General features: G+C 40.4%; 1 protein-coding gene across 1 annotated transcript in view; it reads left to right on the top strand.

Annotated features, from left to right (window-relative positions):
• HIP1R (huntingtin interacting protein 1 related) overlaps positions 1-25,634 on the top strand; it is a 179,562-nt gene that overhangs the window by 105,737 nt on the left and 48,191 nt on the right. Inside the window, exons 15-19 of the mRNA XM_040347324.1 lie at positions 1,686-1,774; positions 6,337-6,453; positions 11,923-12,024; positions 20,059-20,253; positions 22,276-22,423. Of these exons, the coding sequence (XP_040203258.1) occupies positions 1,686-1,774; positions 6,337-6,453; positions 11,923-12,024; positions 20,059-20,253; positions 22,276-22,423 (651 nt within the window). The remainder of the gene's footprint in view (positions 1-1,685; positions 1,775-6,336; positions 6,454-11,922; positions 12,025-20,058; positions 20,254-22,275; positions 22,424-25,634) is intronic.

Raw genomic sequence — 25,634 nt, 5'->3', positions numbered from 1 at the left:
TATGAGGTTTACCAAAAATAGATGAGGTCATACATTGTATGCAATCAGGCAGGCCCTTGACCTGCATAGTTGACGGTAAAGGAAATGGAACAAGAACAAAAACAAATTGTATAATGTGTAGCTAGCTTTAGACTACTCTGTAGTTGCTTTCATTAAAAATACAATAGACATACATGCACATTTTTTCTGCATGTTTTCAGTAGCTCATTTTTTTTTTTTTATTTAAACTGAAGAATTTTTCTAATTACAAGATTTTGAAGTTTATCCTTTACATCCAATTTAATGTAGAAATTGGTTCACAACACTGACTTTTTTTTTCTGCGTGTGTTCTGTCATGGAGATTTTCTTTTACTTCCTGTCCCAGAGACACAGCAGGAAGTGAGGAGAGATCTTCTCCAAAGTGACAATTTTTACGCTTCACATTTACTTTTTAATGAAAGCTTTATTGAACTGATTGTATGGTAGCATTTCCAACACTGCTCTGCTGTGGTATAAAGCTGACATTTATTACTGTATATTACCCCAACATTTCATATTTGTGATGCGTCTGTGTTATCATGCACTTGAATTGTGTCCTGTTTTCTTTGTATTGCTTCCTTTGTGTGAAATACCTGGTGATCCTGCTAGTCCCCCTGCTTTCCTATTTGAAACTGACCTCACCAGGGCATGGACACACATCCATCCAAGTGTGGTCAGTTTTCTTCTTTGCATTCTACTTGGGAGCAGAGCCTGTCTTTACTTCATTGGTTAGATGTGTGCTGACACACCCCCTGCATAGATAATCACTGGGATGCTCAGTATCCTGCTGTTTCTCTGTCCCCTGTAGTCTCTTTCCCCACCTTTCTAAACCTCTTATGCAGCTAAAAACCATTTGCTTTTGTTTAATTTTATTTTTTACTCTTGATACCCAAAAACGTATTGCCTTACATTTCTGTTTTAAACTGAATTTATTATTTAAGTTATTTTACAAGGTGAGGGTTTAAATACTTTAATCATTTTATCATTTTAAAGAGCTCTGTCAGATTTTTCTTTTGTTGCAGAGTAACCACTCCTTGTTTTTTTTTTTATGTTTTTCTTTATATTGTAAATATTTCATATCTTGTTTGACTTGTAGGAGTATGCAGTATCTATATATTTTTGTTTTATATATTTTTTTTGTATAAAAGGACATGACACGTCTTTTAATGATTATGTAAACTGGTCAAGATGTTCTCATGCAATAACAAATTAAGGTTCGTTTGCTAGAGTGGCACTGGAGCTCCAAGCTGGGGAGGGAGGAAGAAGAGGCTGGCTCAGGCTCAAAGAGCCACCCTGAGAGGCTGTGCCGGCTCTTAGTCTGGCATCTGGGTGGATCCTGACATTATTAGGATCCTTCCAGAGCATGGACTGGCTCTGTGACGATTCTGTGGGTCCCAGGAGAGCACAAGTAACCATTTTTTTTTTTTTTTTGATGAGCATCCATTTCTAGAAGTTTCTTTGTGAGAATGCCTTTGTCTGTCTTGTTTTTGTTAAGCAATGTGAATGCAATCTTTTTTTATAGTGGATATGTTACATTTTTATCCAGTGACTTCATATGTGGTGTTAGACAGATAATTAGCCCAGATAGGAGCCCTCCCGTCTGTCATTAGAAACATGTCTTTAGTTTTGCTTATCTCTTATTTATTGTGCCTGTATTTTGTTAACAGAGAAGGTACAAGCAACAGAAGTACGCTACAACAAATTAAAGGAGAAGCACAACGAGCTCATTAATGTCCACGCAGGACTCCTAAGAAAGGTAGCAGTACATTGTTGTTGTTAGTGTGTGTCATGTGAATGGTTAAGGCTAGGTGTCCCGTGTGAATTTCCCCTCCATTTTCACCGAAAATTTCCTAAGCAGCTGTTCAGTGTTTCAGCTACGATTTTAGATGTAGTTCATATGCAAATTTTACATTGGCTTGTTAAGGAGCGGGCCGGGAAGCCAGCCACCGCCTTCCTTACCAACGGATGACTCATCGGCTGTCAACAGGGTTGCCAGTATTGCTGGAAATAAGAAATTTTGCAAAAAACACCATAATTAAAGAAAAAAATGGTGTGCCCCCCCCCCCCCCCCCAAATTCATACCAGACCCTTAGATGTACAGAGTTATATATTACCTCCCTGCTACATCATTCAGTCTGATGCTGCAGCTGTCCCTTGCTGGCTGTAAGCCTGAGACCTTTATTAGAACATCATAAAATCTTACAAATCTGGTGGGCTAGCTGTTGTACATACTGGCGAAGACACCTTGCATGTCTCTTCAGAACTTTTATGTCAAATGGGTGGTAGTAGTAGTTCTACAATATAAATGTATCATATTAGTAATATCGTAACATAAAAATGCATATAGAGCAGAGAAGGAAGTACGTTCATGTATCTATATAACGGATCAAATGTCACACTTACAAAATTATAAAAAACAGAGATTGTATATAACTGATGAGTTTCCCAGAGTGTGCTGTAGGAATGACCACACAGGAAGGAGCAGATATACCCAGCGGGAGGGCTTGATGATTAAATTCCCAATTGAATAATAGGGGACAGCTGATAAGGCAGGATGTAAAAGCTGGCGCCTAAATCTGGGCATCCAGCGTCCATCATGGACCAACGCGCGCCGGACAGTGCACAGAGGGCCCAGTCTTCCGGCGCCTTCTGGGTGGGGGGCTGGTTTAATGTCCACACATGCACAGTCCAGGGACATAGAATCATCCATTACTCATAGACATTGCACAGCATATGCAAAGGGTTGACCCCTAGTGGTGGTAATACATATGACATTTGTACACGCTAAATTTCTTTTATCCACACATTGCCACATTGGCAATGAACATAGGACAGCAAACTATAAATCCCATAGTGGCCGATCTGACCAGTACAAACAGCGTACAACACCAAAAAGAAAGTGATAAATGAAAAAATATTGAATAAGAAACATAAAAAATAAAATGGAACAATATGAGATGGAATGTACATATAGATTGTACAGAATAAGCTATAGATCTAGTTCACATACACCTGATTGGAAGCCGGATAAGGTTTAAAGTTAACCGCTTCATTGAGGCCTGGTGGCAGGATGGCTTTGGGATGGTAAATCCATCTTGGTTTACTCTGTAACAGCAATTTATTAAATTCCCTTCTCCCTCTGGGATTCGCATATACATGCATACATATATACATAAAAGCATCATAATAAACTCTCTCCAATGACCGATTACTAACTGGCTGTCTGGCATTACATAGTGGGAGTCTTTGCTCCGTTGCCTGGGATCCCTGTATGTGCAGACTTGGGCTCATTTCCTCGCAGTCCTCGTGGTTCCATCTGGTGCATGTCTGCGCTGCCCTCTCTGGGAAACAACTGATCACTTATCAGTTATATGCAATCTCTGTTTTTATATTTTTGTAAGTGTCACATATGATCGGTTTATGCCATACATAGATACAGGAGTGCATTTTCTCTGCTCTATATGCATTTTTATGTTGCTATATTACCAATATGATATATTGATATTGTAGCACTACTGCTACCCATTTGACACAAAACCTTCCGAAGGACTATAATTGGTCTGAAACATGGAAAGTGTGTACGACAGCTAGCCCACCAGTATAGGGCCGAAACAACTAATCGATTATGAAATTAATCGATTATCATTTTCATAATCGATTAATCGGCCAGTAAAATAATGTGGTTAACAAAAATAAAAAATTAGCCCTTTATAGTACAAAAAGAGCAAATCTCTACTGAAAATATTACTTTCACTGTCCCACAGTAAAAAATGAACACCTTACAGTAGCGATTATTTGCTCTTTTTGTACTAATTTTAGTTTTTTTAACCCCATTATGTTACTAAACATCTCAGGCCTGGGTCACACCTCTGTGCTTTTTGCAGAAACACACTGCGTTCATTTACATGGTTTCACATCCATGATTTTTTCAGCTGCTGTGTATTTGGAAAGGGCAAGGACTTTTTTTTTTTTTTTTTAGCAAAATGGTGCTATTTTGTTTTTTTGGTTCAATATACTTCAATGGAGAAGCTGCAGAAAAACATTTTTGTGGCAATTTGTATTTTCTAATCTGCCCAAAAACAAATTGGCCAAAAAAAATATTCAAATCGCAGCAATTTTTTTTTTTTTTTAAGGTTATTAACCGATTATTCGATTAATCGAAACAATAATCGGCCAACTAATCGATTATGAAAATAATCGTTCGTTGCAGCCCTACACCAGTATCCATGGACAGTATGTGCCAGACATGCAGAATGCTTTATTTTGGGTGTTATCCATTACGATCTTATATTCACAATTGCATTAATACTATATAATGTTCATCATACCCACGACCATCCGCATGGAAGAAAATCATTGGGCTTTTAGGAAAAAAACTAAAGACCCACCTCTTCTGAAGGATCAGGACGACACTGGATGCAAAGCGCCTTGAGGCGATTTAGTTCGCCACTGCAGCGCTATACAAGTTACTCACTCTTTGATTTGTACTATTTTATCATGTTATAAAATATATTTTTTTTACCAACATTTTGGTCTGCCTGTCAAAAAATCTGTGAGGGGTTTTACTGTGCTATATGGACCAGGTGCTTTTTGTCCATGTTTTCATTTGGATTTGAATACCGTAACACCATTTCTTCAAAGTGATCCATGAGTTCCCGAAAAGGACATGCACCTCATTAGCTTGCAAAATGGCAGATCAAAATTGCAAAGGCTGCTCCTCTGGGGAATACTTTAACTTACAATTCATATTCTTTGGCCATTAAAGCTGCGATCTATGTGGGCACTCGGCGGACTGAAGGAGCCAGGACCGCATAAGAGGAGGTTTGGGCTGCTTTGTGCAATTCCATTGCATAGAGCAGGTAAATGAAAACCTATTTTGTTAAAAATAAATTAAAGCATTTCCAATAACGTTAAAAGACCTAATACAAGCTCAGAGCTTCAACTCTGACAAACACATCCTCCTGCTCAACCAGGGAGGAATTCTCCACTGCCATGTTGCAATTTATGGAAAAAGTTGCAGTGATGATTAATGCCTCCAAATGCAGGGGTCACAATTGTTCTCCAAACCACTTTCTTCAGAGTCTGTACTGGCGTAAGAGACAGAGTAGAGCTCCCTATCTTTTATTATCGAGCGGGTGCAGGAGAAGTTTCGGTCTTCAGAGATAACTTCTGAACTCACTGCAGTCCTTGTGAACAGCACAGTGCACATGTTTAAACTTGGTGAAACCTGCATCTGCTACCCCAGGGTTCACCAGCAATTTTTTGCTTGAAGCTCAAAAATGCTGAAGGAGAAAACAAATAGATCATTCTCTATGGAGATGGTTCATATGTCCACTCCAAATAGCCTGAAGCCAAACGCCTGAATCTCAGACAAGTTCTGGAGCTTTTGTCGCTCAAATTGGGAAGATTTGCGTGTTTTTGGCACATTTTTATTTCCATAGAAATTAATGTGAGCAATTTTGTGCACATTCACGTGTTTTGTTGCATGAATTTGCACAATTTTTCTGCACAAATGAAAAAAAAATGGCAATAATATATGAATAAATGTAAAGTAAATACACAAATAACTAAACCTCATCATAAATCTAAATGAATATGTAATAAATGATAATTAACCCCTAACCATTAAAAATGTCAAATTATTATATATAAAAATAAACACCAAAACCTGAACAAAAAATGTATTAATATTTTTTTTTGTTGGTGTTTGTTATTATTATAATTTTTTTGTGTGTGTGTGTGTGTATATATATATATATATATATATATATATATATATATATATATATATATATATATATATATATGTGTGTGGTATATATGTATGTATGTATGTATGTATATATATATATATATATATATAAATATATATATATATATATATATATATATATGTATGTTATATTACCTCTCCACTACTGGTAAAATTACCCTACATTTTCCATTTATGTTACAGAAGTACATGGGTCCCACTCCTCTGCTATTTTTATCTGCCCATATTACTGTTTGCTACAAAACTAAGGCATTCCAAAAGTAGGAGGGGTATGCTAAGCTGTTCCACGGCTCTGGTTGGTTGCTAGTGTTCAATCTCCTGATGATAGCAGTGTTCTCCCCACTTGCTCAATATCCTTGTGCCCCTAATAAAGTCCAAGAAAAAGATTTTATACAAAAAATCCTATCTTACGTGCCCTTCCTGTTCCATCACCATGTTAAGAAGTGATTTTTTTCCTGTGTTTTTTACCTGTATTTTTTTAGGTTGGTGATCGGATCTCTTGAAAAAATTAAATATCAAGATTGTGTAATCTTGTTTTTATACAGAATGCCGACACCGCCAAGCAGTTAACGGTATCGCAGCAAAACCAGGAGGAGGTGGCGGGTATTAAAGAACAGCTGGAGTTTCAGATGGATCAAGTAAAGCGAGAATCTGAAATAAAGGTTAATTAAAAGAACTTGTATTTTTTAAATCAATAGGTGCTTGTTCCCACTTGCCTGCTACTTTGAATTCATTGCTAGAGTGATAACAGATGCTGGTTACGACTTGCTTTTTAACTGTTTGCAAGATGGGGAATTGTCATCCTTGTGTTCAGCTTCATTCTAAAGTTTTATTAACTTCAGAGAGTTTCATCTTTTTGACCTTCTCTTTCCGATTTTTTTTTTATTGCAGTGACTTCTCTAGTATCAGAAATTGCAAGAAATTGTAAGACTTTGGCCCCCAAACTGACTTTCACTAAGAGAGCATTGCAACACATGCCTTGTGTAACAGTTTTGCATATACCATAAAAATAAAAAAAAATCATCATCATTGGTTTGCTCATGCACACGCTACTAGCACAGTTATGGTTCGATATTTTTATTAAATTTTTTTATTGCATCAATGTGCCTAAAATTGTCACTGAAGCTGACTAAGCCACAGTTGACTACTTTGAATTGGCAGCTTGTCCGGGTACACTGATAAAAGTCTAAAGCTCCTGTAACTAGAAACAATCACATGCTCCTAACCAAACTTTCAACAATAATCCATGCCTGGGAAACGGCTTGTCTGTTTTTCACTATAAAGCCTGGTATACACGATCAGATTTTCTGCGGACAAAGCGCAGGGCTTTTGTCCGAAGGGCGTTGGCCATGAACTTGTCTTGCATACAAACGGCAAAGAATTGTCGGCCAACAAACCTGAAACTACATGGTTTTTCAACTCTTTAGCGCCACCCTTTGGGCAACTTCTGCTAATGTGTTATGGTTAGCATTGCTTCCGAGCATGCGTGTTTGTACTTTGTACACAATCATATAATCCGACAGCACACATTTGTTGAAAATTTTTAAAGCATGCTATCCCACATTTGTTGTCGGAAAATCCGTCAACAATTTTCCGATAGAGCATACAGATGGTCGGATTTTCCGACAGCAGCCTGTCATCACACAATTTCTTATTGAATTTCTTACTGAGGAAATGGGTAAAACATTTTAAACGATAAAATTAGAACATTACGTAGAAACATCTTTTTTCATTCTAAAGCCTTGTACACACGATCGGATTTTCCGATCGTGTGTACGAGGTTTTAGAATGAAAAAATGTTTCTACGTAATGTTCTAATTTTATCGTTTAAAATGTTTTACCCATTTCCTCAGTAAGAAATTCAATAATGGTTATGTTGTGTTTAGAGGTAAATATGTCTTTATTGCTTTTTAACAGAATGATAGAATACAGACAATTAACCAATATCTACAATACAGAAAGGATCATAACCGTATAACTTGTCTGAGACGCTATATAACGAAAGCCCATTACGATGAATTCGCCTCCTACCTCAGGTGGCTATCAATGCATGAGTTAGAAGAACAAAGAGGGCTGATGAAACATAAATCGGTAAAACTACATCTGATTGTTAGGAAAGAGAAAAGGAGAGAATGTAAGGAAGAAGAGAGGAAAGGGAGGAAAAGACGGATGGTGGAGGAGAGAAGGGAGGACCGAGAACCGAGCGGACTACGACACTTCATCTGTGTAAAATATATGTGGATTAAGCAGCAGGGCTATACTCGAGGCGTTAGTAACGCCTTTAAAGAGTCAGAGGTAGAGTAGTCGATCCACAAGAGCCACAAGGTCCTAAACTTATCATGAGTGTCAGAATCTAAGGCCAGCATCTCCTCCATTTGCATGATGTCATTGACCACCGAAACCCACAGGGACAATGGAGGGGTAGTAGTAGTTTTCCAAGATTGAGGAATAAGCTGCCTTGCGGCCAACAAAAAGAAACGCAGCAAGGTACCCTTCTGTGAAGCTATAGAGCCAGGCAACATGGACAGTAAAGCTATTTCTGGTGAAGGTGTCAGGGTTCGATCATAGAGCTTGCTGTATATGGCAAATACCTGAGACCAGAGGGGCTGAACGGCCGGACAAGTCCACCAAATATGGAGGTAGCTACTATCTACCGAACTGCATCTCCAGCATACAGGGGGCACAGATGGAAATATTTTATGTAGAGATTGAGGGTCCCTGTACCATCGAGAGAGGAGCTTAACATTTTTCTCCTGAGAGTAACAGGAGACAGAGGACTTGTGAGTGAAGTAGTACGATTTCTGCCAATCCGTTGTATGGAGTTCCCTGCCCAGATCTGTGGACCACTTCCTTGTGTAGGAGGGGGGTTGATCATGTATCGATGTGGGTTATGTTATGTTTAGCTATGTTTGTACAGTATGTGTATCAGGAACTGTCAAATGTATTATTTAAAGCTAAACTCTAGGCAGTTGTAAAATACACACAGAGTTGCGGCTCGGTGCCCCCATAGCAAGCTGCTTGCTATGGGGGGGGGGCTCAACAGGAAGGAGGAACCAGGAGAGCCGGTGAGGGACCTGAGAAGAGGAGGATCGGGCTGCTCTGTGCATAACCTTTTCAAAATCGGGTATCCTGCCTGCCAGACAGATCTGTTCTGTGTCACATATACAGTGAGGAAAATAAGTATTTGAACACCCTGCTATTTTGCAAGTTCTCCCACTTGGAAATCATGGAGGGGTCTGAAATTGTCATCGTAGGTGCATGTCTACTGTGAGAGACATAATCAAAAAAAAAAATTCCAGAAATCACAATTTATGATTTTTTAACTATTTATTTGTATAATACAGCTGCAAATAAGTATTTGAACACCTGTCTATCAGCTAGAATTCTGACCCTCAAAGACCTGTTAGTCTGCCTTTAAAATGTCCACCTCCACTCCATTTATTATCCTAAATTAGATGCACCTGTTTGAGGTCATTAGCTGCATAAAGACACCTGTCCACCCCATACAATCAGTAAGAATCCAACTACTAACATGGCCAAGACCAAAAAGCTGTCCAAAGACACTAGAGACAAAATTGTACACCTCCACAAGGCTGGAAAGGGCTACGGGGAAATTGCCAAGCAGCTTGGTGAAAAAAGGTCCACTGTTGGAGCAATCATTAGAAAATGGAAGAAGCTAAACATGACTGTCAATCTCCCTCGGACTGGGGCTCCATGCAAAATCTCACCTCGTGGGGTCTCAATGATCCTAAGAAAGGTGAGAAATCAGCCCAGGACTACACGGGAGGAGCTGGTCAATGACCTGAAAAGAGCTGGGACCACCGTTTCCAAGGTTACTGTTGGTAATACACTAAGACGTCATGGTTTGAAATCATGCATGGCACGGAAGGTTCCCCTGCTTAAACCAGCACATGTCAAGGCCCGTCTTAAGTTTGCCAATGACCATTTGGATGATCCAGAGGAGTCATGGGAGAAAGTCATGTGGTCAGATGAGACCAAAATAGAACTTTTTGGTCATAATTCCACTAACCGTGTTTGGAAGAAGAAGAATGATGAGTACCATCCCTACTGTGAAGCATGGGGGTGGTAGCATCATGCTTTGGGGGGGTTTTTCTGCACATGGGACAGGGCGACTGCACTGTATTAAGGAGAGGATGACCGGGGCCATGTATTGCGAGATTTTGGGCAACAACCTCCTTCCCTCAGTTAGAGCTTTGAAGATGGGTCGAGGCTGGGTCTTCCAACATGACAATGACCCGAAGCACACAGCCAGGATAACCAAGGAGTGGCTCTGTAAGAAGCATATCAAGGTTCTGGCGTGGCCTAGCCAGTCTCCAGACCTAAACCCAATAGAGAATCTTTGGAGGGAGCTCAAACTCCGTGTTTCTCAGCGACAGCCCAGAAACCTGACTGATCTAGAGAAGATCTGTGTGGAGGAGTGGGCCAAAATCCCTCCTCCAGTGTGTGCAAACCTGGTGAAAAACTACAAGAAACGTTTGACCTCTGTAATTGCAAACAAAGGCTACTGTACCAAATATTAACATTGTTTTTCTCAGGTGTTCAAATACTTATTTGCAGCTGTATCATACAAATAAATAGTTAAAAAAAATCATACATTGTGATTTCTGGATTTTTTTTTTGATTATGTCTCTCACAGTGGACATGCACCTACGATAACAATTTCAGACCCCTCCATGATTTCCAAGTGGGAGAACTTGCAAAATAGCAGGGTGTTCAAATACTTATTTTCATCACTGTATCTCAAGACTGGATGGACACAATGAATACAACCCTTTTTGTGCCACGAAACACCACTCCAATCTAAAGATATCTCTTAAAGTCTTTGTCGTAACTGATCATGTTTGGGATTGTCAATCTCCTAGTCCTCTGCTAGGTTTAAGTGGCTCCTCTTGTCAACCCCCTACTTCGTTTTTGACCTGTAGCGAGGTGGAGGTCAGCAGAAGGAACCACTGAGCACATTGAGAAACTGAGAAGTATTGTTGTTTTTCTGCAGAGAATTTGGTTGATGTCTCTAGATCAGAGCAATGTTCTACAGTGCAGGCAGCAGGTGAAGAATCTTATTTATTCTGTGTAGGTAGTTCTGTCATTTGAAATAAAATTTTAGCTTCGGAGTCATTTTTATATCCATCTAAAACTGTTCAAAATAAAATATGCTGTTCAAAGGGTGGCATTGCTGCAGGGGATTTATTTCACAATGAACAGCATTGTTGCTCTAATAAAAAAAGGGAAAAATCAATGAATCTCTTGGCAGGTTCAAGATGTAATAAAGCAATATTAAAGAGGGGGAATTGGAATGAAAACTGCTGTGTTAATGATAGACTAAAAGTGGGTCTACAGTTTTTTTTTTTTACCTTAGGCTTGGTTCAGACTTGTGCTGGTAGTTGCACCTGTTCTCACAACTGCAACCACCCGCAGCCTCCTTTACAGACGCGTGGTGCTCACATTCATTCTTAAAGTGGTTGTAAACCCTTACAATCCATTTTTTACTTGAGGTAAACCTATAATAAGGCTTACCTGTAGCTACCCCGGATATCTCCTAAACAAGCACGGTTTAGGAGATATCCCCTAACCTGTATCACTATGTGCCAACGTCATCGGCAAATGCACACCTGAAGCAATGGCATGTTCGTACCGTTGCTTCAGCTAGTCTGATGTTTCTGGCAGCTCCCACACGCATGCGCGAGAATTTCATCATTGCGGCTCCAGCCAACAACGGCGCCGGAGCTCGCGATACCCGGAAGTAACTCCGGGAGTTACTGTTGGAGCAATCATTTTGTTTGGGTACAATGTCGCACGACTGCGCAATTGTCAGTTAAAGCAACGCAGTGCCGAATAGCAAAAATGGCCTGGTCTTTAAGGGGGTAAATCCTTCCGTTCCTTAAGTGGTTAATTGACTTGATGCTATACTCTGATTAGAAAGCGTTCCTTTAATTTTTTTGGAGCAGTGCATATGTGTGTGTGTCTGTGTGTGTGTATATAATTTGCTTTTGTCCAGTTCTAATTTAATTTGTAATCTACTCAATTTACTACAATTTCTTTATGGAAAATCCAAAATGCCTACACATTAAACTTATCTGCTTAAATGTTTGCTTTTCTTCACATTTTTACAGTTGGAAGAACAAACTTTTCAGATTGAACAGCTGAAAACTGAGGTTGAATCAAGAAAGGAAGAGCTGACAAGATTGCAGGAGTCTCTGGGAAGTAGTCAACAGGTACATTACTCATGTCACACATAAGTGATTGGTAGTTCTGGTCTATGACGTTGTCTTGGCTACTGTTAGTGTTTGTATCAGCTATGTGTTTAAAGGAGCTCTAGCAAGCAAATCTCATTCAGAATATTGCTGTGTAGCTTTGCACAGCTGTGTATACACACACACACACACACTGCAGTTTACAGCAGTGTTTCTCAACTCCAGTCCTCAAGGCACCTCAACAGGTCATGTTTTCAGGCTTTCCATTATTGTGCACAGGTGTTTTTACTTGCCTTAGTAATTACCACAGCCATTTTATCTGAAGGAAATCCTGAAAACATGACCTGTTGGGGCACCTTGAGGACTGGCGTTAAGTAACACTGGTTTACAGTAATGCAGGCATGTTCATGTAGTAAAACACTGCTCAAACTGTTGGTGCTATATTCAGTGGGCAGCCCTCAAAATTTCCACTCGCCTGCTCGCATTTTGCAAGTGGATTTTGAGGGCTGGCGAGTGTGGGCTGCCTGGGAGCAGTGGGGGGGGAGCAAGGAGTGATCTTAGGGGAAGAGAGAGGAGAGTCGCGGCCACTGCTACCAATGCTGCCGCCGCCTGGTTGTTTAGAAGATAACAGCTTTCAATTCAATAGCTGTGTGGGGGAGGGGCTGTATATGACGGCTCGCGGCGGGGAATACAGCTATTGAATTAAAAGCTGTTATGTTCCCCGCACTCTGAACAACCAGGCAGCGGCCCCTCCCTTTTCTCCTCTCTTACCCAGCACAGGTAGGCTGCACTGGGGACACGTGGCTGCACTGGGGACACGTGGCTGCACTGGGGACACAAATCTGCACTGGTAGACATGGGCAGGCTGCATTTCTGGGCATGGATAAATTTGTTAATATTTATTTTTATAACTTAATTCTGCATAAAACATTTAAGTGTCATTTCATGAGATAATTTATGAGAGCGTGTCTAGGGGCGGGACATGGTAGGGTTTGGGTGGGGCAATTGGTGGCGAGTAATCCTTGAGGCCTGGCTAGTTGCTCAGGACTTGAAATTTTGAGCCCTGCAGTGGGGATTGAAAGTTTGGGCACCCAAGGTAAGAATTTGTATTATTGTGCATAACGAAGCCAAGGAAAGATGGAAAAATCTCCAAAAGGCATCAAATTACAGATTAGACATTCTTATAATATGTCAAAAAAAGTTAGATTTTATTTACATTATTTACACTTTCAAAATTACAGAAAACAAAAAAATGGCGTCTGCAAAAGTTTGGGCACCCTGCAGAATTTATAGCATGCACTGCCCCCTTTGCAAAGCTGAGACCTGCCAGTGTCATGGATTATTCTCAATCATCGTCTGGGAAGACCAGGTGATGTTAATCTCAAATGCCCAGACTCATTTGACCTTGCCCCAACAATCAACACCATGGGTTCTTCTAAGCAGTTGTCTAGAAAACTGAAAATAGTTGCCGCTCACAAGCTGGAGAAGGCTCTAAGAAGATAGCAAAGCATTTTCAGATGTCAATATGCTCTGTTCGTAATGTAATTAAGAAATGGCAGTCATCAAGAACCAGAGAAGTTAAAGCAAGATCTGTAAGCAGTACAAGATATTAACTCTGCAGGTTGCCCAAACTTTTGCAGATGCCATTTTTTGGTTTTCTGTAATTTTGAAAGTGTAAATGATGGAAATAAAATCTAACTTTTTTTGACATATTATAAGAATATAGAAAAGTATTCTTAACACATAGTTGAAGGAAAATCCCTCTTAATGCAAAATACCAAACAGCGCTGGTGTTAGATGTAAGGTGACTAACAGCACCATATAGTACAACTAGACAGATAATCCGTCCCAGGTGATTTGAAGACAGTTTTCACATAGATAAAATGTCCAATAATGGTGATATAGGAGATAGAGATTGTGCACCATCCACCGCACTCGCAATCCACCACGTGTTGAGAAAACAGACCCCGCAGGGGTTCAAACTCACCAGAGATTCAAACAAAGCAAACCTTTCACAGTAATCGAAGATATAGCTATGAAGACTGCTGTCATGTCCGTCTCATAAGGGAATCACTTCTTATAGGATCAGCCTCAGATGTAATAAATAAACACAAAAATTGCCAACATAGCGTGATTCTGTTTAATACTCATCCCTTCCATCAGGCACCCCCCATAAATTGTACGTACACAAGGTAAAATCAAAATGAGCAGAGTAAAATCACTTCACCCAGTCCTTTGCAAAGAAGCAGCGTGCTTGACCACAGTCCCCAGCTGGTATACAGGTGGAAAACTTCCTTCTCGGATCCCTCAGTGAAGTGTAAATATCATGTCCGGTTATAGCGTAAAGCTGTAACCCTTACTAATTTCGTCGTTCGTGCGACTTCTGCGGAGGGTATAGCTACACTCACGACATGACCGGATATAAATAATCTCCCATCATCCATCTGACGGCCAATCGGAACACCAAGGGGCGTTCCTACAGGTACTCGCCCGTCAGCCAATCGGAACACGGGGCGTTCCAACAAATGCACGTCACGCCGTACCGTGTTAGCGATCTATTCGTACGCTTACAAGAGTGTGTAGATCAGGATGAGGTGATGCAGAGCTGCTGCATGCAGCATTCAGCCGTTCACCCTCAATGAGGGAAAACACACAGCTACCAGATTAAGGCTCCATTCACGTCTAGGCAGACAAATTTGCGGTGTTTTGTCCCGCGAATTGCGGCGGCAAATAGCGTTGTTTTGTACCGCGATTTGCGGCGATTGTCCGCCTAGATGTGCCCCTCTATGGAGATGGTTCCCGAACGCCACCTGAAAAAAAGGTCCGGGACCTTTTTGCAGGCGTTCGGCGTGGAGATGTGAACCATCTCCATAGAGGGCAATGTCTTTTCATCCCTCTGGCGGCAGCGGCGTCGCACTACAGGCGACAAAACGCCTAGATGTGAATGGGGACTAACCCATCATGTGCTTCATTGCAACAGTCGGGGTGAAGGGCAGATATCATTATAATTAGTGCTACAACACTAGCCTGCATTCCCCTAAAGTGGTAAACTTCAGGCAAATGATTGCATATTAAATGCACATTTTGAAATCTCGGGCAAACAAACATTGTGGTATAATAAATACTGAACCAGCTGTTTTTGTTTTATGGCCACAGAATCTCAAAAGTGCAAATGCATATAGTTAAAACTATATATATAAACGAATATACATAGTATACATAGTATATATAAATATATAAAATTACATAAAGATTACATAAAATGGAAATGTCACTATATAAAATATAAAATGTTACTATATAAAGATATTATAAGAATGTCTAATCTGTAATTTGATGCCTTTTGGAGATTTTTCCATCTTTCCTTGGCTTCGTTATGCACATTAATACAAATTTTTACCTGGGGTGCCCAAACTTTCGATCCCCACTGTAAATGCTGTAGAATGATAATGTGTGTGCAGCTAGTCGTTATGTGGCATATCCCCTCCTGTATGGTATAGTATTTAAGTTATAGGGTTGTAGAAAACTTGGCAACGCTCTTGGTAAATCATTTTAGTCTCTACTTCCAAATTGTCAGTAGAAACCTACTTGCTGGTGGTGCCATCAATAACTGCTGAGACACGTGTCTTTGTGGAGCAAACCGACATGCATTGATGGGGGATTGTGTCAATGTAAAAATACAACAGAAAAACGCACATACTTCTGAAAAAGAGACACACCTGCATTAAAAAATAAACTTTAATTGTACAGGACATTGGGCTATATGCTGCTGCCTTCAAGATGATTGGACAACTGGCGAACTGTTAGGACCCCATATAATCCTTTCCACTCAACAGCATTCCTCATTTTTTTTGCTAGCAGTGGATGTCATCTTCTAATTGATGGGGATTATTTATTATTTTGTTTTCTTCCTGAATTTCTGCTCCGCACCCTGCTTAGGTGACATGTTTGGCATGTATCAGATTGGAACTCGGATTGTCAATGGATATTTATTTAACCGGTTAACGCCTGCTGCATGTATATGTACGTCCACAGAATGGCACGTACAGGCATTTGGGCGTACATGTACGTCCCCGCCTTTCCCGGGGTCGGGGGTCCGATCAGGACCCCCCCGGTACATGCGGCGGTCGGAAACCCGCGGGGAGCGATCCGGGACGAGGGCGCGGCTATTCGTTTCTAGCCGCCCCCTCGCGATCGCTCCCCGGAGCTGAAGAACGGGGAGAGCCGTATGTAAACATGGCTTCCCCGTGCTTCACTGTGGCGGCTGCATCGATCGAGTCATCCCTTTTATAGGGAGACTCGATCGATGACGTCAGACCTACAGCCACACCCCCCTACAGTTGTAAACACACACTAGGTGAACCCTAACTCCTTCAGCGCCCCCTGTGGTTAACTCCCAAACTGCAACTGTCATTTTCACAATAAACAATGCAATTGAAAGGCATTTTTTTCTGTGAAAATGACTATGGTCCCAAAAATGTGTAAAAATTGTCCGAAGTGTCCGCCATAATGTCGCAGTCACGAAAAAAATCGCTGATCGCCGCCATTGGTAGTAAAAAAAAAATAAAACTATCCCCTATTTTGTAAACGCTATAAATTTTGCACAAACCAATCGAAAAACGCTTATTGCATTTTTTTTCTTTTTTACCAAACATAGGTAGAAGAATACGTATCGGCCTAAACTGAGGGAAAAACATTTTTTAGATATGTTTTTGGGGGGTATTTATTATAGCAAAAAGTAAAAAATATTGCATTTTTTTCAAAATTGTCGCTCTATTTTTGTTTATAGCGCAAAAAATAAAAACCGCAGAGGTGATCAAAAGAAAGCTCTATTTGTGGGAAAAAAAGGACGTCAATTTTGTTTGGGAGCCACGTCCCACCACCGCGCAATTGTCTGTTAAAGCGACGCAGTGACGAATCGCAAAACCTGGCCTGGACCTTTAGCTGCATAAAGGTCCGGGGCTTAAGTGGTTAAATATGCAATATATGTCCCCAAAATTATGTCTCCACAATTTGGTTTTATATTTATACCCAAGAATTTAGTTTTACATCTTTTGTGAAGCAAATGAACAAAATTTCCTTAAACTTATTTGCTAGACATCCTTTTAGTTTGTAGTGTAAACACAATTTTGTTTTCTGAATGATCCTGTACCTTTTTGTTAATTAACCCTGAAGACAATTGCATAATGTGCTAGTATGCAGTGCATACTAACACATTATGAAATATTTTCCTTAGAACAAAGCCCTCTAGCGGCGTGCTGTCGCTGCTGATAGGGTTTCCATCTTCACCCGTCTTCATTCCGTGCTCGACGTCTGATTGGCCGTGGCATTATAAAGTCACTCCTGTGCATGGGAGTCACGGACTGTGGCAGGGAACTCTGAAGGGTCGGCACAGGTATGTCCCTTCAGAGTGCATACGCTGGTAACATCACCGGCCAAATGCAGTGTGAATATCTCCTAAACCATGGAGGTTTAGGAGATATTCACTGTACCTACAGGTAAGCCCTGTTACAGTATAGACTTACCTGTAGGTACAAGTGCCAAAAAAAGACTACCATTTTAAAGCTGAACTCCTGGTATGATCTTGCAGCCCCAATTCTCCAAAAGTTGGGACGTTGTGAAATCTACATAAAAGCAGAATTTGATGATTTGGAAATGTGTATTTTGTTCACAATGGAAAATAGAACACATATCAATTGTTTAAACTGAGAAAATGTACCATTTTAAGATACAAATCATAAAAGGTCATTTTGAAATTGATTGCTTTTTTGGAGTCGGGGTTGTATCCAGCTTAAACACATAACTAGTCTGAATGGGAAGAAGAAATATACCGCTCCAGGTAACTAAATCCCTGTACTCTACTACCTCTGCTCATGGAAAGGGTGCTGGCCCTGCATGCATCAGGAATCCTAGTTAAAAGTCTGGATGTTCACACTCCCAATAAATCATCTTTATTAATCCATAATAGAAAAACGACAATTCATACAGCAATGGGAGTACAAATACAACACAGCTAACGTGTTTCACACCTTCCCTGGTGCTTAGTCCTAGCTCATGACTAAGCACCTGGGTAGGTGTGAAATGCTTTGGCTGTGCTGTATTTGTAGCCCCATTTGCTGTATGGATTGTCGTTTTTCTATTGTGGATTAATAAAGGTGATTTTATGGGAGTGCTGCCATCCAGACTTTTCACTATAGTCTGGATGGGTCTTTCTAGGCATTCCATATATTCACATAAATGGCTGTATAAAAAATTATTTATTCAAAAGATATCCTAAAAATACATTAAAAATCATCTACCAAGCTGCACAAAAATGCTATGATTCTGTATTGAAGGTTCACAAAGCCATCCCCTTAAGGCGAGCCCAGGAATGCCTCCCTTAGCAGAATCTACGGGCACTAACTCAGTTTAGAGTGGTCTCCACATAACAGTTTAGAGTGGTCTCCTCCAATATAAAGATCTATAGACACTAATGCCTTGTACACACGATCGGAATTTCTGATGAAAAAAGTCTGACTGACTTTTTTCCATCGGAAATTCCGACCGTGTGTATGCCCTATTGGACTTTTTTCATCGGAAATTCTGAGGAATTCCATTAAGTTTAGATAGAGATAACGGGGCAGATCCACAAAAGAAATACGCCGGCGTATCTATTGATACGCCGACGTAATTTTAAATTTCCCGCGTCGTATCTTTGTTTTGTATCCACAAAACAAAATACGACGGCATCTCGGCTAGATCCGACAGGCGTACGTCTTAGTACGCCGTCGGATCTAAGCTGCAATTTTTCGGCGGCCGCTAGGTGGCGTTTCCGTCGAAATCCGCGTTCGTTGAGTATGCAAATTAGCTAGTTACAGCGATCCACGAACGTACGTCCACCCAGCGCATTTTTTTACGTCGTTTGCGTTCGCCTTTTTCCGGCGTATAGTTAAAGCTGCTGTTTTGAGGCGTACTCAATGTTAAGTATGGCCGTCCTTCCCGCATAGAAATTTAAAATTTTTACGTAGTTTGCGTAAGTCGTTCGCGAATAGGGATTTGCGTAGAATGACGTCACCATCGGAAGCATTGGCTTTTTCCGGGGTAATTTGCATGCGCACTGGGATACCCCCACGGACGGCGCATGCGCAGTTAAAAAAAAAAAATACTTTTACGTCGGGTCACAACGTATTTACGTAAAACACGCCCCCATCACAGCCATTTGAATTCCGCGACATTACGCCTCCAAAGATACACTACGCCGCCGTAACTTACGGTGCGGATTCTTTGTGGATTAAAAAAAATAAAAATAAGTTACGGCGGCGTAGTGTATCTTAGATACGCTGCGCCCGGCGGAAAGATACACAGAGGTACGTGAATCTGCCCCAACATGTTCTCTTTTACTCTGATGGAGTTCTGTCGGAATTCCAATGTGATTTTGGCTGGTCAAAAGTTCGACCGTGTGTAAGCCCAAAATTGGAAAAACTCAAAAGGACCAAAGTTTACACTGCCAGTACTCCTAAGCCCAACAAATTATGGGACCCTTGGTTACAGATTCCAAGCTCTTTTGGTTCTTGTGTCCTTGCAGATAATACGATGTTAACCATCTTGCTGGTCAAAATGTAATTGGATAATGTATGCAATGCCGTAATAGCGGATATTGGTGGCAACACACAGTGGGTTGGCAGTTTTTTTTTTGTATTTCTAAAAAAAAAAAAAAAAAATAGTTTGTTCTCGGGTATGGGCTTGGCAAGAGTATGGATCCTAAGTTTTACAGCCTTTGTGATGTATTCCAGGCATATACCTCAACACGTTAATGTTTATCATCAGTAAGGATACTCTATTTCTGCACTTAATGCTTGCTTGGTTCATGGCTTGTTATGTGCCTTTGTACAGATGCTGATTCTCATTTAGCCGTTCTTGTGGAGATGTATAACAACTATTGTGCACTTCGATTAAAGTATATATTATTCTATTTGGATTGGTGTTTTATTTTGTTTGTAAAACGATAAAACTTTAAAGAAAAAGTTATTTAGAAGAAAAAATATAACTGTACTTTGGTTGTCTTTGAATTTTTAGTCTGAATCTCACTTGATGTCAAAATTGGCAGCTCTTGAAGCTGAGAAGGATTCATTGCACAGTCTTCTGACCTCTAAAGAGTCTGAACTGCTATCAGTCAAGAATGTGGCTCAGGAGACAGAGTCATTATTTAGCGAAGAGCAGGAGAAAAGAGCAAGCGAAATACGAGACTTGCATGAAAAACTTGACAAAAAGGTAATGTAACTTTGCAACCCTATAATTAGCATCTCATCAATGCCTCTTTCCCTTACTGTGGTTATAGTATAAACTTTTACAAGGACATCTTGTACTATAAAAATCATTATAGGTGTGATGCAGATATACAAGTAGGCAGTTTATACCACCTTTAAATGGAACTTATCTTGCCTTTATTTTAACAGCAACACGTAACCTTGATTTTTTTTTTCCCCTCAAAGTGATACTAAAGGTTCCCGTGTTATTTTTTTTTTAATAACAAACATATCATACTTGCCTCCACTGTACAGTTCGTTTTGCACAGAGTGGCCCCGATTCACCTATTCTGCGGTCCCACGGTGGCTCTTGTGGCTCCTCCCTGCATTAGATAACCCCCTCTGGCAAGCTCTTTCCCAAGGGGGTTACCTTACGGACGCACTCCCAATTCATTCATTCTGTGTCCATAGCCACCGAATGTATGACTCAGCCTGCCACCCCCCCCCCGGCGCAGCCAATGGCTGTGCTGCTAACAAACTATCCAATCAAGAGTCAGGAAGCTGTGGAGAGCGCAGCGGGGGCTTCTGGTGGGTGGTTGCTCACGAAAATTTGGAGTAAGTAAAGCTGGGGGGCAGGACACTATTAAGTTGACAAAACAAGGTTAACAGCCCCTTTTAAGGGCCCTTTCACACGGGCGGATCAGTAATGATCCGCTCCGTGTGCCCTCAAAAGCTCAGCGGGGATCCTCCGTAAAATCCCCGCTGAGCTGGCAGCTGACAGGGCGGTCCCCGCACACTGTGCAGGGACCGCCCTGTCTTTCCTCCGCTCTCACCTATGGAGGATCGGATGAACACGGACCGTATGTCCGTGTTCATCCGATCCGGCAGACGGAAGAAAAATAGGGTTTTCTTCCATCCGCAAATGCGTATCTTTGCGGAGGCGGACAATTACGGGTGTCAGCGGATAGTCATTCGCTGACACCCGTAATCACATAGGGACCCATGTATGTCCCGTTTTCATCCGCAAACGGACGGATGAAAATGCGGACATACAGTCCGTACGTGTGAAAGGACCCTTAGGCTTCATGTACACAGGATGTTTGAAAACCAAATATGCAAACAAACATATTTTACAAATCGGTAGACCCCCCTGCCTGCAATGCAGAAAGATCTCTTTTTCTCGCTCGCTCGCTCTCTCTCTCTCTCTCTCTCATAAAAACGAATTACAGCATTTACACGCTGTTACAAGCCTTTGGCGTTTCAAATGCCACTAAATTGCCTTCCTGAACGCAATTTTTTTGCTTAAAAAAAAAAAATATGCTCCTGTGTGCATTTTGTGTGTGTGTGTGTGTGTGTGTATGTATATATAATATATATTTATTATTATTATTATTCACGGCCGACCCTGCCCCCATTCTCACAGAGGTGAGAAAGATATCACCCTGTTCCTGCAGCCTCCAGGGTTATCCATAGCAGATATCCCAGGAAGCATTGGCTTCCACACAGTGGGGTAGGAGAGAAAGGACCTGTCCGCACTTTATCAGTGGACTGGCTGCGAAAACCCGGAGGAGACAGCCAGCTCCCACTGACATAAGAAGAGAAGATGGCGGCGCACTGATCTTCCCAGTGAATGGCTGTGACATTTCTTAACACTTATTTCGGTATACATAAAAGCAGATATGGTCTGGTCTTGTAAATAAAGCCCTAACCTTGCACTCCAGATTTGACAAACGTGGCCACCTGTGCACTTTTAGATAGATTTTCGGCTCCAGGGACATGAGTATAGCCTTGGACAAGAGCTAGGAGCTATTTTAAAATATAACAAAAGTCTATTGTATGCCTTGGGAAAAAAAATTAAGGTACTATTACAAATTTGTGTTTGGTTTTTGTAAGTACTGTGATATAAATATACTATCGGACGTGTAGGAGTTCATAGATATGGAATGTCTGTTAACCAGAAGACTGCACATCGTACATACTCATTGTGGAGGAGAACAGAGATGGTTAAACAGCCATATTTTTAGACTAGTGTTGTGTGTTTTTCTAGACTGTTGATGAGCAGAAACTGTACCAGAAAATGTTGGAGGACCAGTTCAAAATAATTCAGGGAACAGTAAAAGAGGCTGAGAATATCATTCAAGATGCTGTGGCTAAGCTTGATGACCCTCTTCATATCCGCTGCACCAGTTCACCAGGTACCGTAGAGACATATATTGCATTGTGTAAAATATAGTACAGAGCTCAAAAAACAAGTGAAAAAGATCTAAAATAAATTGATCCTACATAAACAATATTGAATTGTGAAATGAGAAACACTTCTCAAACTAATACATGAAATAATGTAACAAAAAATAAGTGAATATAGAAAAGTCCCACTGTGTAGAATAGAACGTCCAAAAATTATGAAAAATAAATGGAGAATAAGTGAAAAAATTATTGAAAAAATAAGTGAAAAATAAGTCCTTGCAGGCTAGGTGACTCCTTGAAGTGAAAATCCGAATGGACACCAATAGAGGATAGAGAGAAAATTCATCCACCAGGAAGACACCCAAATGTGGTAATGTAGTCTCCTTACCCTGTCAGTGCGATCACCATTACAGTGATCTCAGCGCACCTGGGGATTTTAGGTCTCCCTCTGGACCTTCTGTAAGATGTGTGAGGTGGTGCCTATGGTCTCGGATGATCAGGAAATAAAAAGGAAGAGGACCATAGCGTAATACCGTAAGGTTGAGTTTAATAGGCAAAGATACTATGCACTTACAGATTTGATGGCATCAAATTGCGATTTAGAAGCACATCTAATGGAGACGCGGCGGCTTCTCCTGTCTCTCCTGTGGTATAAGCTCCGAGCTCCTTCGTCAAGAGCGTGATGATGTCAAGTCTGCAAGCCATGCCTACGCGTTTCGTCACCTCGGACGTCGTCTGGGATTGGCTGCTGGACTCGCGCATGCCCTTATATAGTCCCAAAGCGCCATATGGACTAAGGGCAAACGGAACCAAAGGTGTTGGAAAGCTGACGGCATCAATGACTCAGCGATGTCGGCTATAATGGAGCAAAGAGAGGAGCCTATTCGGAGGAGAGATAAATACCGGCATCTTGTGGAAAAATACAAGAAGTGCACAATATATAGTAATATATCCAAAAGAAGGAAAAAGGAAAACCCAACGCTGACTCCTTACAGATTAACTTTGAATTAGGATCATATATCGCAATATTGAATTTAGATATGCAAAAATAATCAAACATAAATATATTAAATGCAGTAAAGTGCATAAAGAAGGAATAAAAATTATTTTATATTTAAAAATGGTCTTATATTTAAAAATATATAAAATAAGATCTAAAAATATAATCTGACTAAGAATTATTTAAAAAACAGTTAATGTCCCAATCAACATTTAACCCATGAGGCTCATAGGATCGCATATCAAATATCCATCTTGTCTCGAGCTTGGATATGGAGCGAACCCTATTCGTGCCTCTCCAGTGTGGGCGGAATTTTTCAATGGGGACAAACAAAGTCCCCTCAATTTGTCGGTTATGACATTTTGCATAATGCTTGGATAGATTATGCTTAGGAAACCCACGCATTATATTCCCTACATGTTCTTCTAAGCTGACATGCAAAGCCCTCTTCGTGCGGCCAATATTGCTTAGAGCATGGGCACTGAATGAGGTATACCACGCATTCACTAGAACATGTAATAAAGGAATCAATGTCATAGACTTTGTCTGTTTGTGTAGATTGGAAACTTTCTAGTTTACGTTTTTTGAAAGAGTTTATCTGACATATTTTTCATTTCCGACATGGGAAGAAAGTAACCCTTCATAGTTTGGGAAAAAAGAGACTGTTTGTGGGGGGTCAATGATATTAGGGGCCACCTCATGGCGCAAGGCAGGTGCTCCCCTGAAGATGACCACAGGACGATCAGGAATGACAGGACCTAAAATGTAAAATATTCCAGTGTTTAGCAAAAATCTTTTTATCTAAAAAATGCTGATTGGAATAGCCTGTGATCATTGAACAGCCAAAACGGTTATCCACAATTTGATTGGCTCTACCTGTTCTTACAAGCATCTGGTTGTGGTCCATGTCATTGGCCATGTTGATAGTGCTTCCAATACTTGTTTCTGAATAAGCCTTTTCTAGAAATCTCTGTTTCAGAATTTGTGCTTGTACAAGGGTAGTACAGTCTCTCCTGATTCGTTGAAACTGCCCTTTAGGGACAGCACTAAGCCAGTTAGGGTGGTGACAACTCGTCAGTGGGATAAATGCATTACGATCAGTTTCTTTAAAGTATGCAGTAGTGGTCAGAACCCCTTCTTTGACTGTGATGTTAAGATCCAAGAAGTGAATTTGAGACTGACTACTTTCATACTTAAGACAGATACCTCTATTGCTGTCATTTAATCTGGTGAGGAAATTGTCCAATGAACAGAGGTCACCTTCCCATAGTATAAGAACATCATCAATGTATCTTTTCCAAAGACGCAATTCTTTAGGGGGGTTTTGCCAGTCACATTTATACAGTAATCAATGCATATTTATAGCACTGTTCACTGTATAAAGGTGAATGGTCCCAAAAATGTGTCAAAGGTGTCCAATGTGTCCGCTATTATGTCGCAGTTCCGAAAAAAATCGCAGATCGCCGCCATTCCTAGTAAAAAAAAAAAAATCATAATTATGTCCCTTATTTTGTAGGCAATATAACTTTTGCGCAAACCAGTCACTATGCGGTTTTTGCTTTTTTTTTTTTTTTTTTTTTTTTTTTACCAAAAATATGTAGAAGAGTACGTATCGGCCTAAACTGAGATTAAAAAAAATCTATATATATTTTTTTAAAATGGGATATTATAGCAAAAAGTAAAAAATATTGCGGGTTTTTTTTTCAAAATTTACGCTTTTTTTTGTTTATAGCCCAAAAAATAAAAAACACACAGGCGATCAAATACCACCAAAAGAAAGCTCTATTTGTGGGGAAAAAAAGGACGTCAATTTTGTTTGGGAGCTACGTCGCACGACTGCGCAATTGTCAGTTAAAGCGACGCAGTGCCGGAAGCTAAAATTTTGTCTGGGCAGGAAGGGGGTGTATGTGCACAGTAGGCAAGTGGTTAAGGACATTACAGCTTTAAAAATTCATAAGTTTAAAAAAAATATGAATTTCAGAGTAATTTAAAACAAATCTGTGCACGTAACGATATCGTGATATGTCTGGCCGATAAAGGCGGTGGTGTCGTTATCTTAAACAAAGTAGATTATTTGTCAGAGATGAATAGGCTTTTATCTGATACTGATACGTACACTCAGTTGGCCTGTAACCCTACAGTTAAATACAAGAAAGAGCTCTCATCTCTGATTAACGAAGGTTACTCTTTAGGTATCTTAAACAAAAAAGAGAAGGTTC

Source organism: Rana temporaria, chromosome 1, assembly GCF_905171775.1.
Source record: "Rana temporaria chromosome 1, aRanTem1.1, whole genome shotgun sequence".
Taxonomy (NCBI): domain Eukaryota; kingdom Metazoa; phylum Chordata; class Amphibia; order Anura; family Ranidae; genus Rana; species Rana temporaria.
This window is presented reverse-complemented; position numbering and strand designations above follow the sequence as displayed.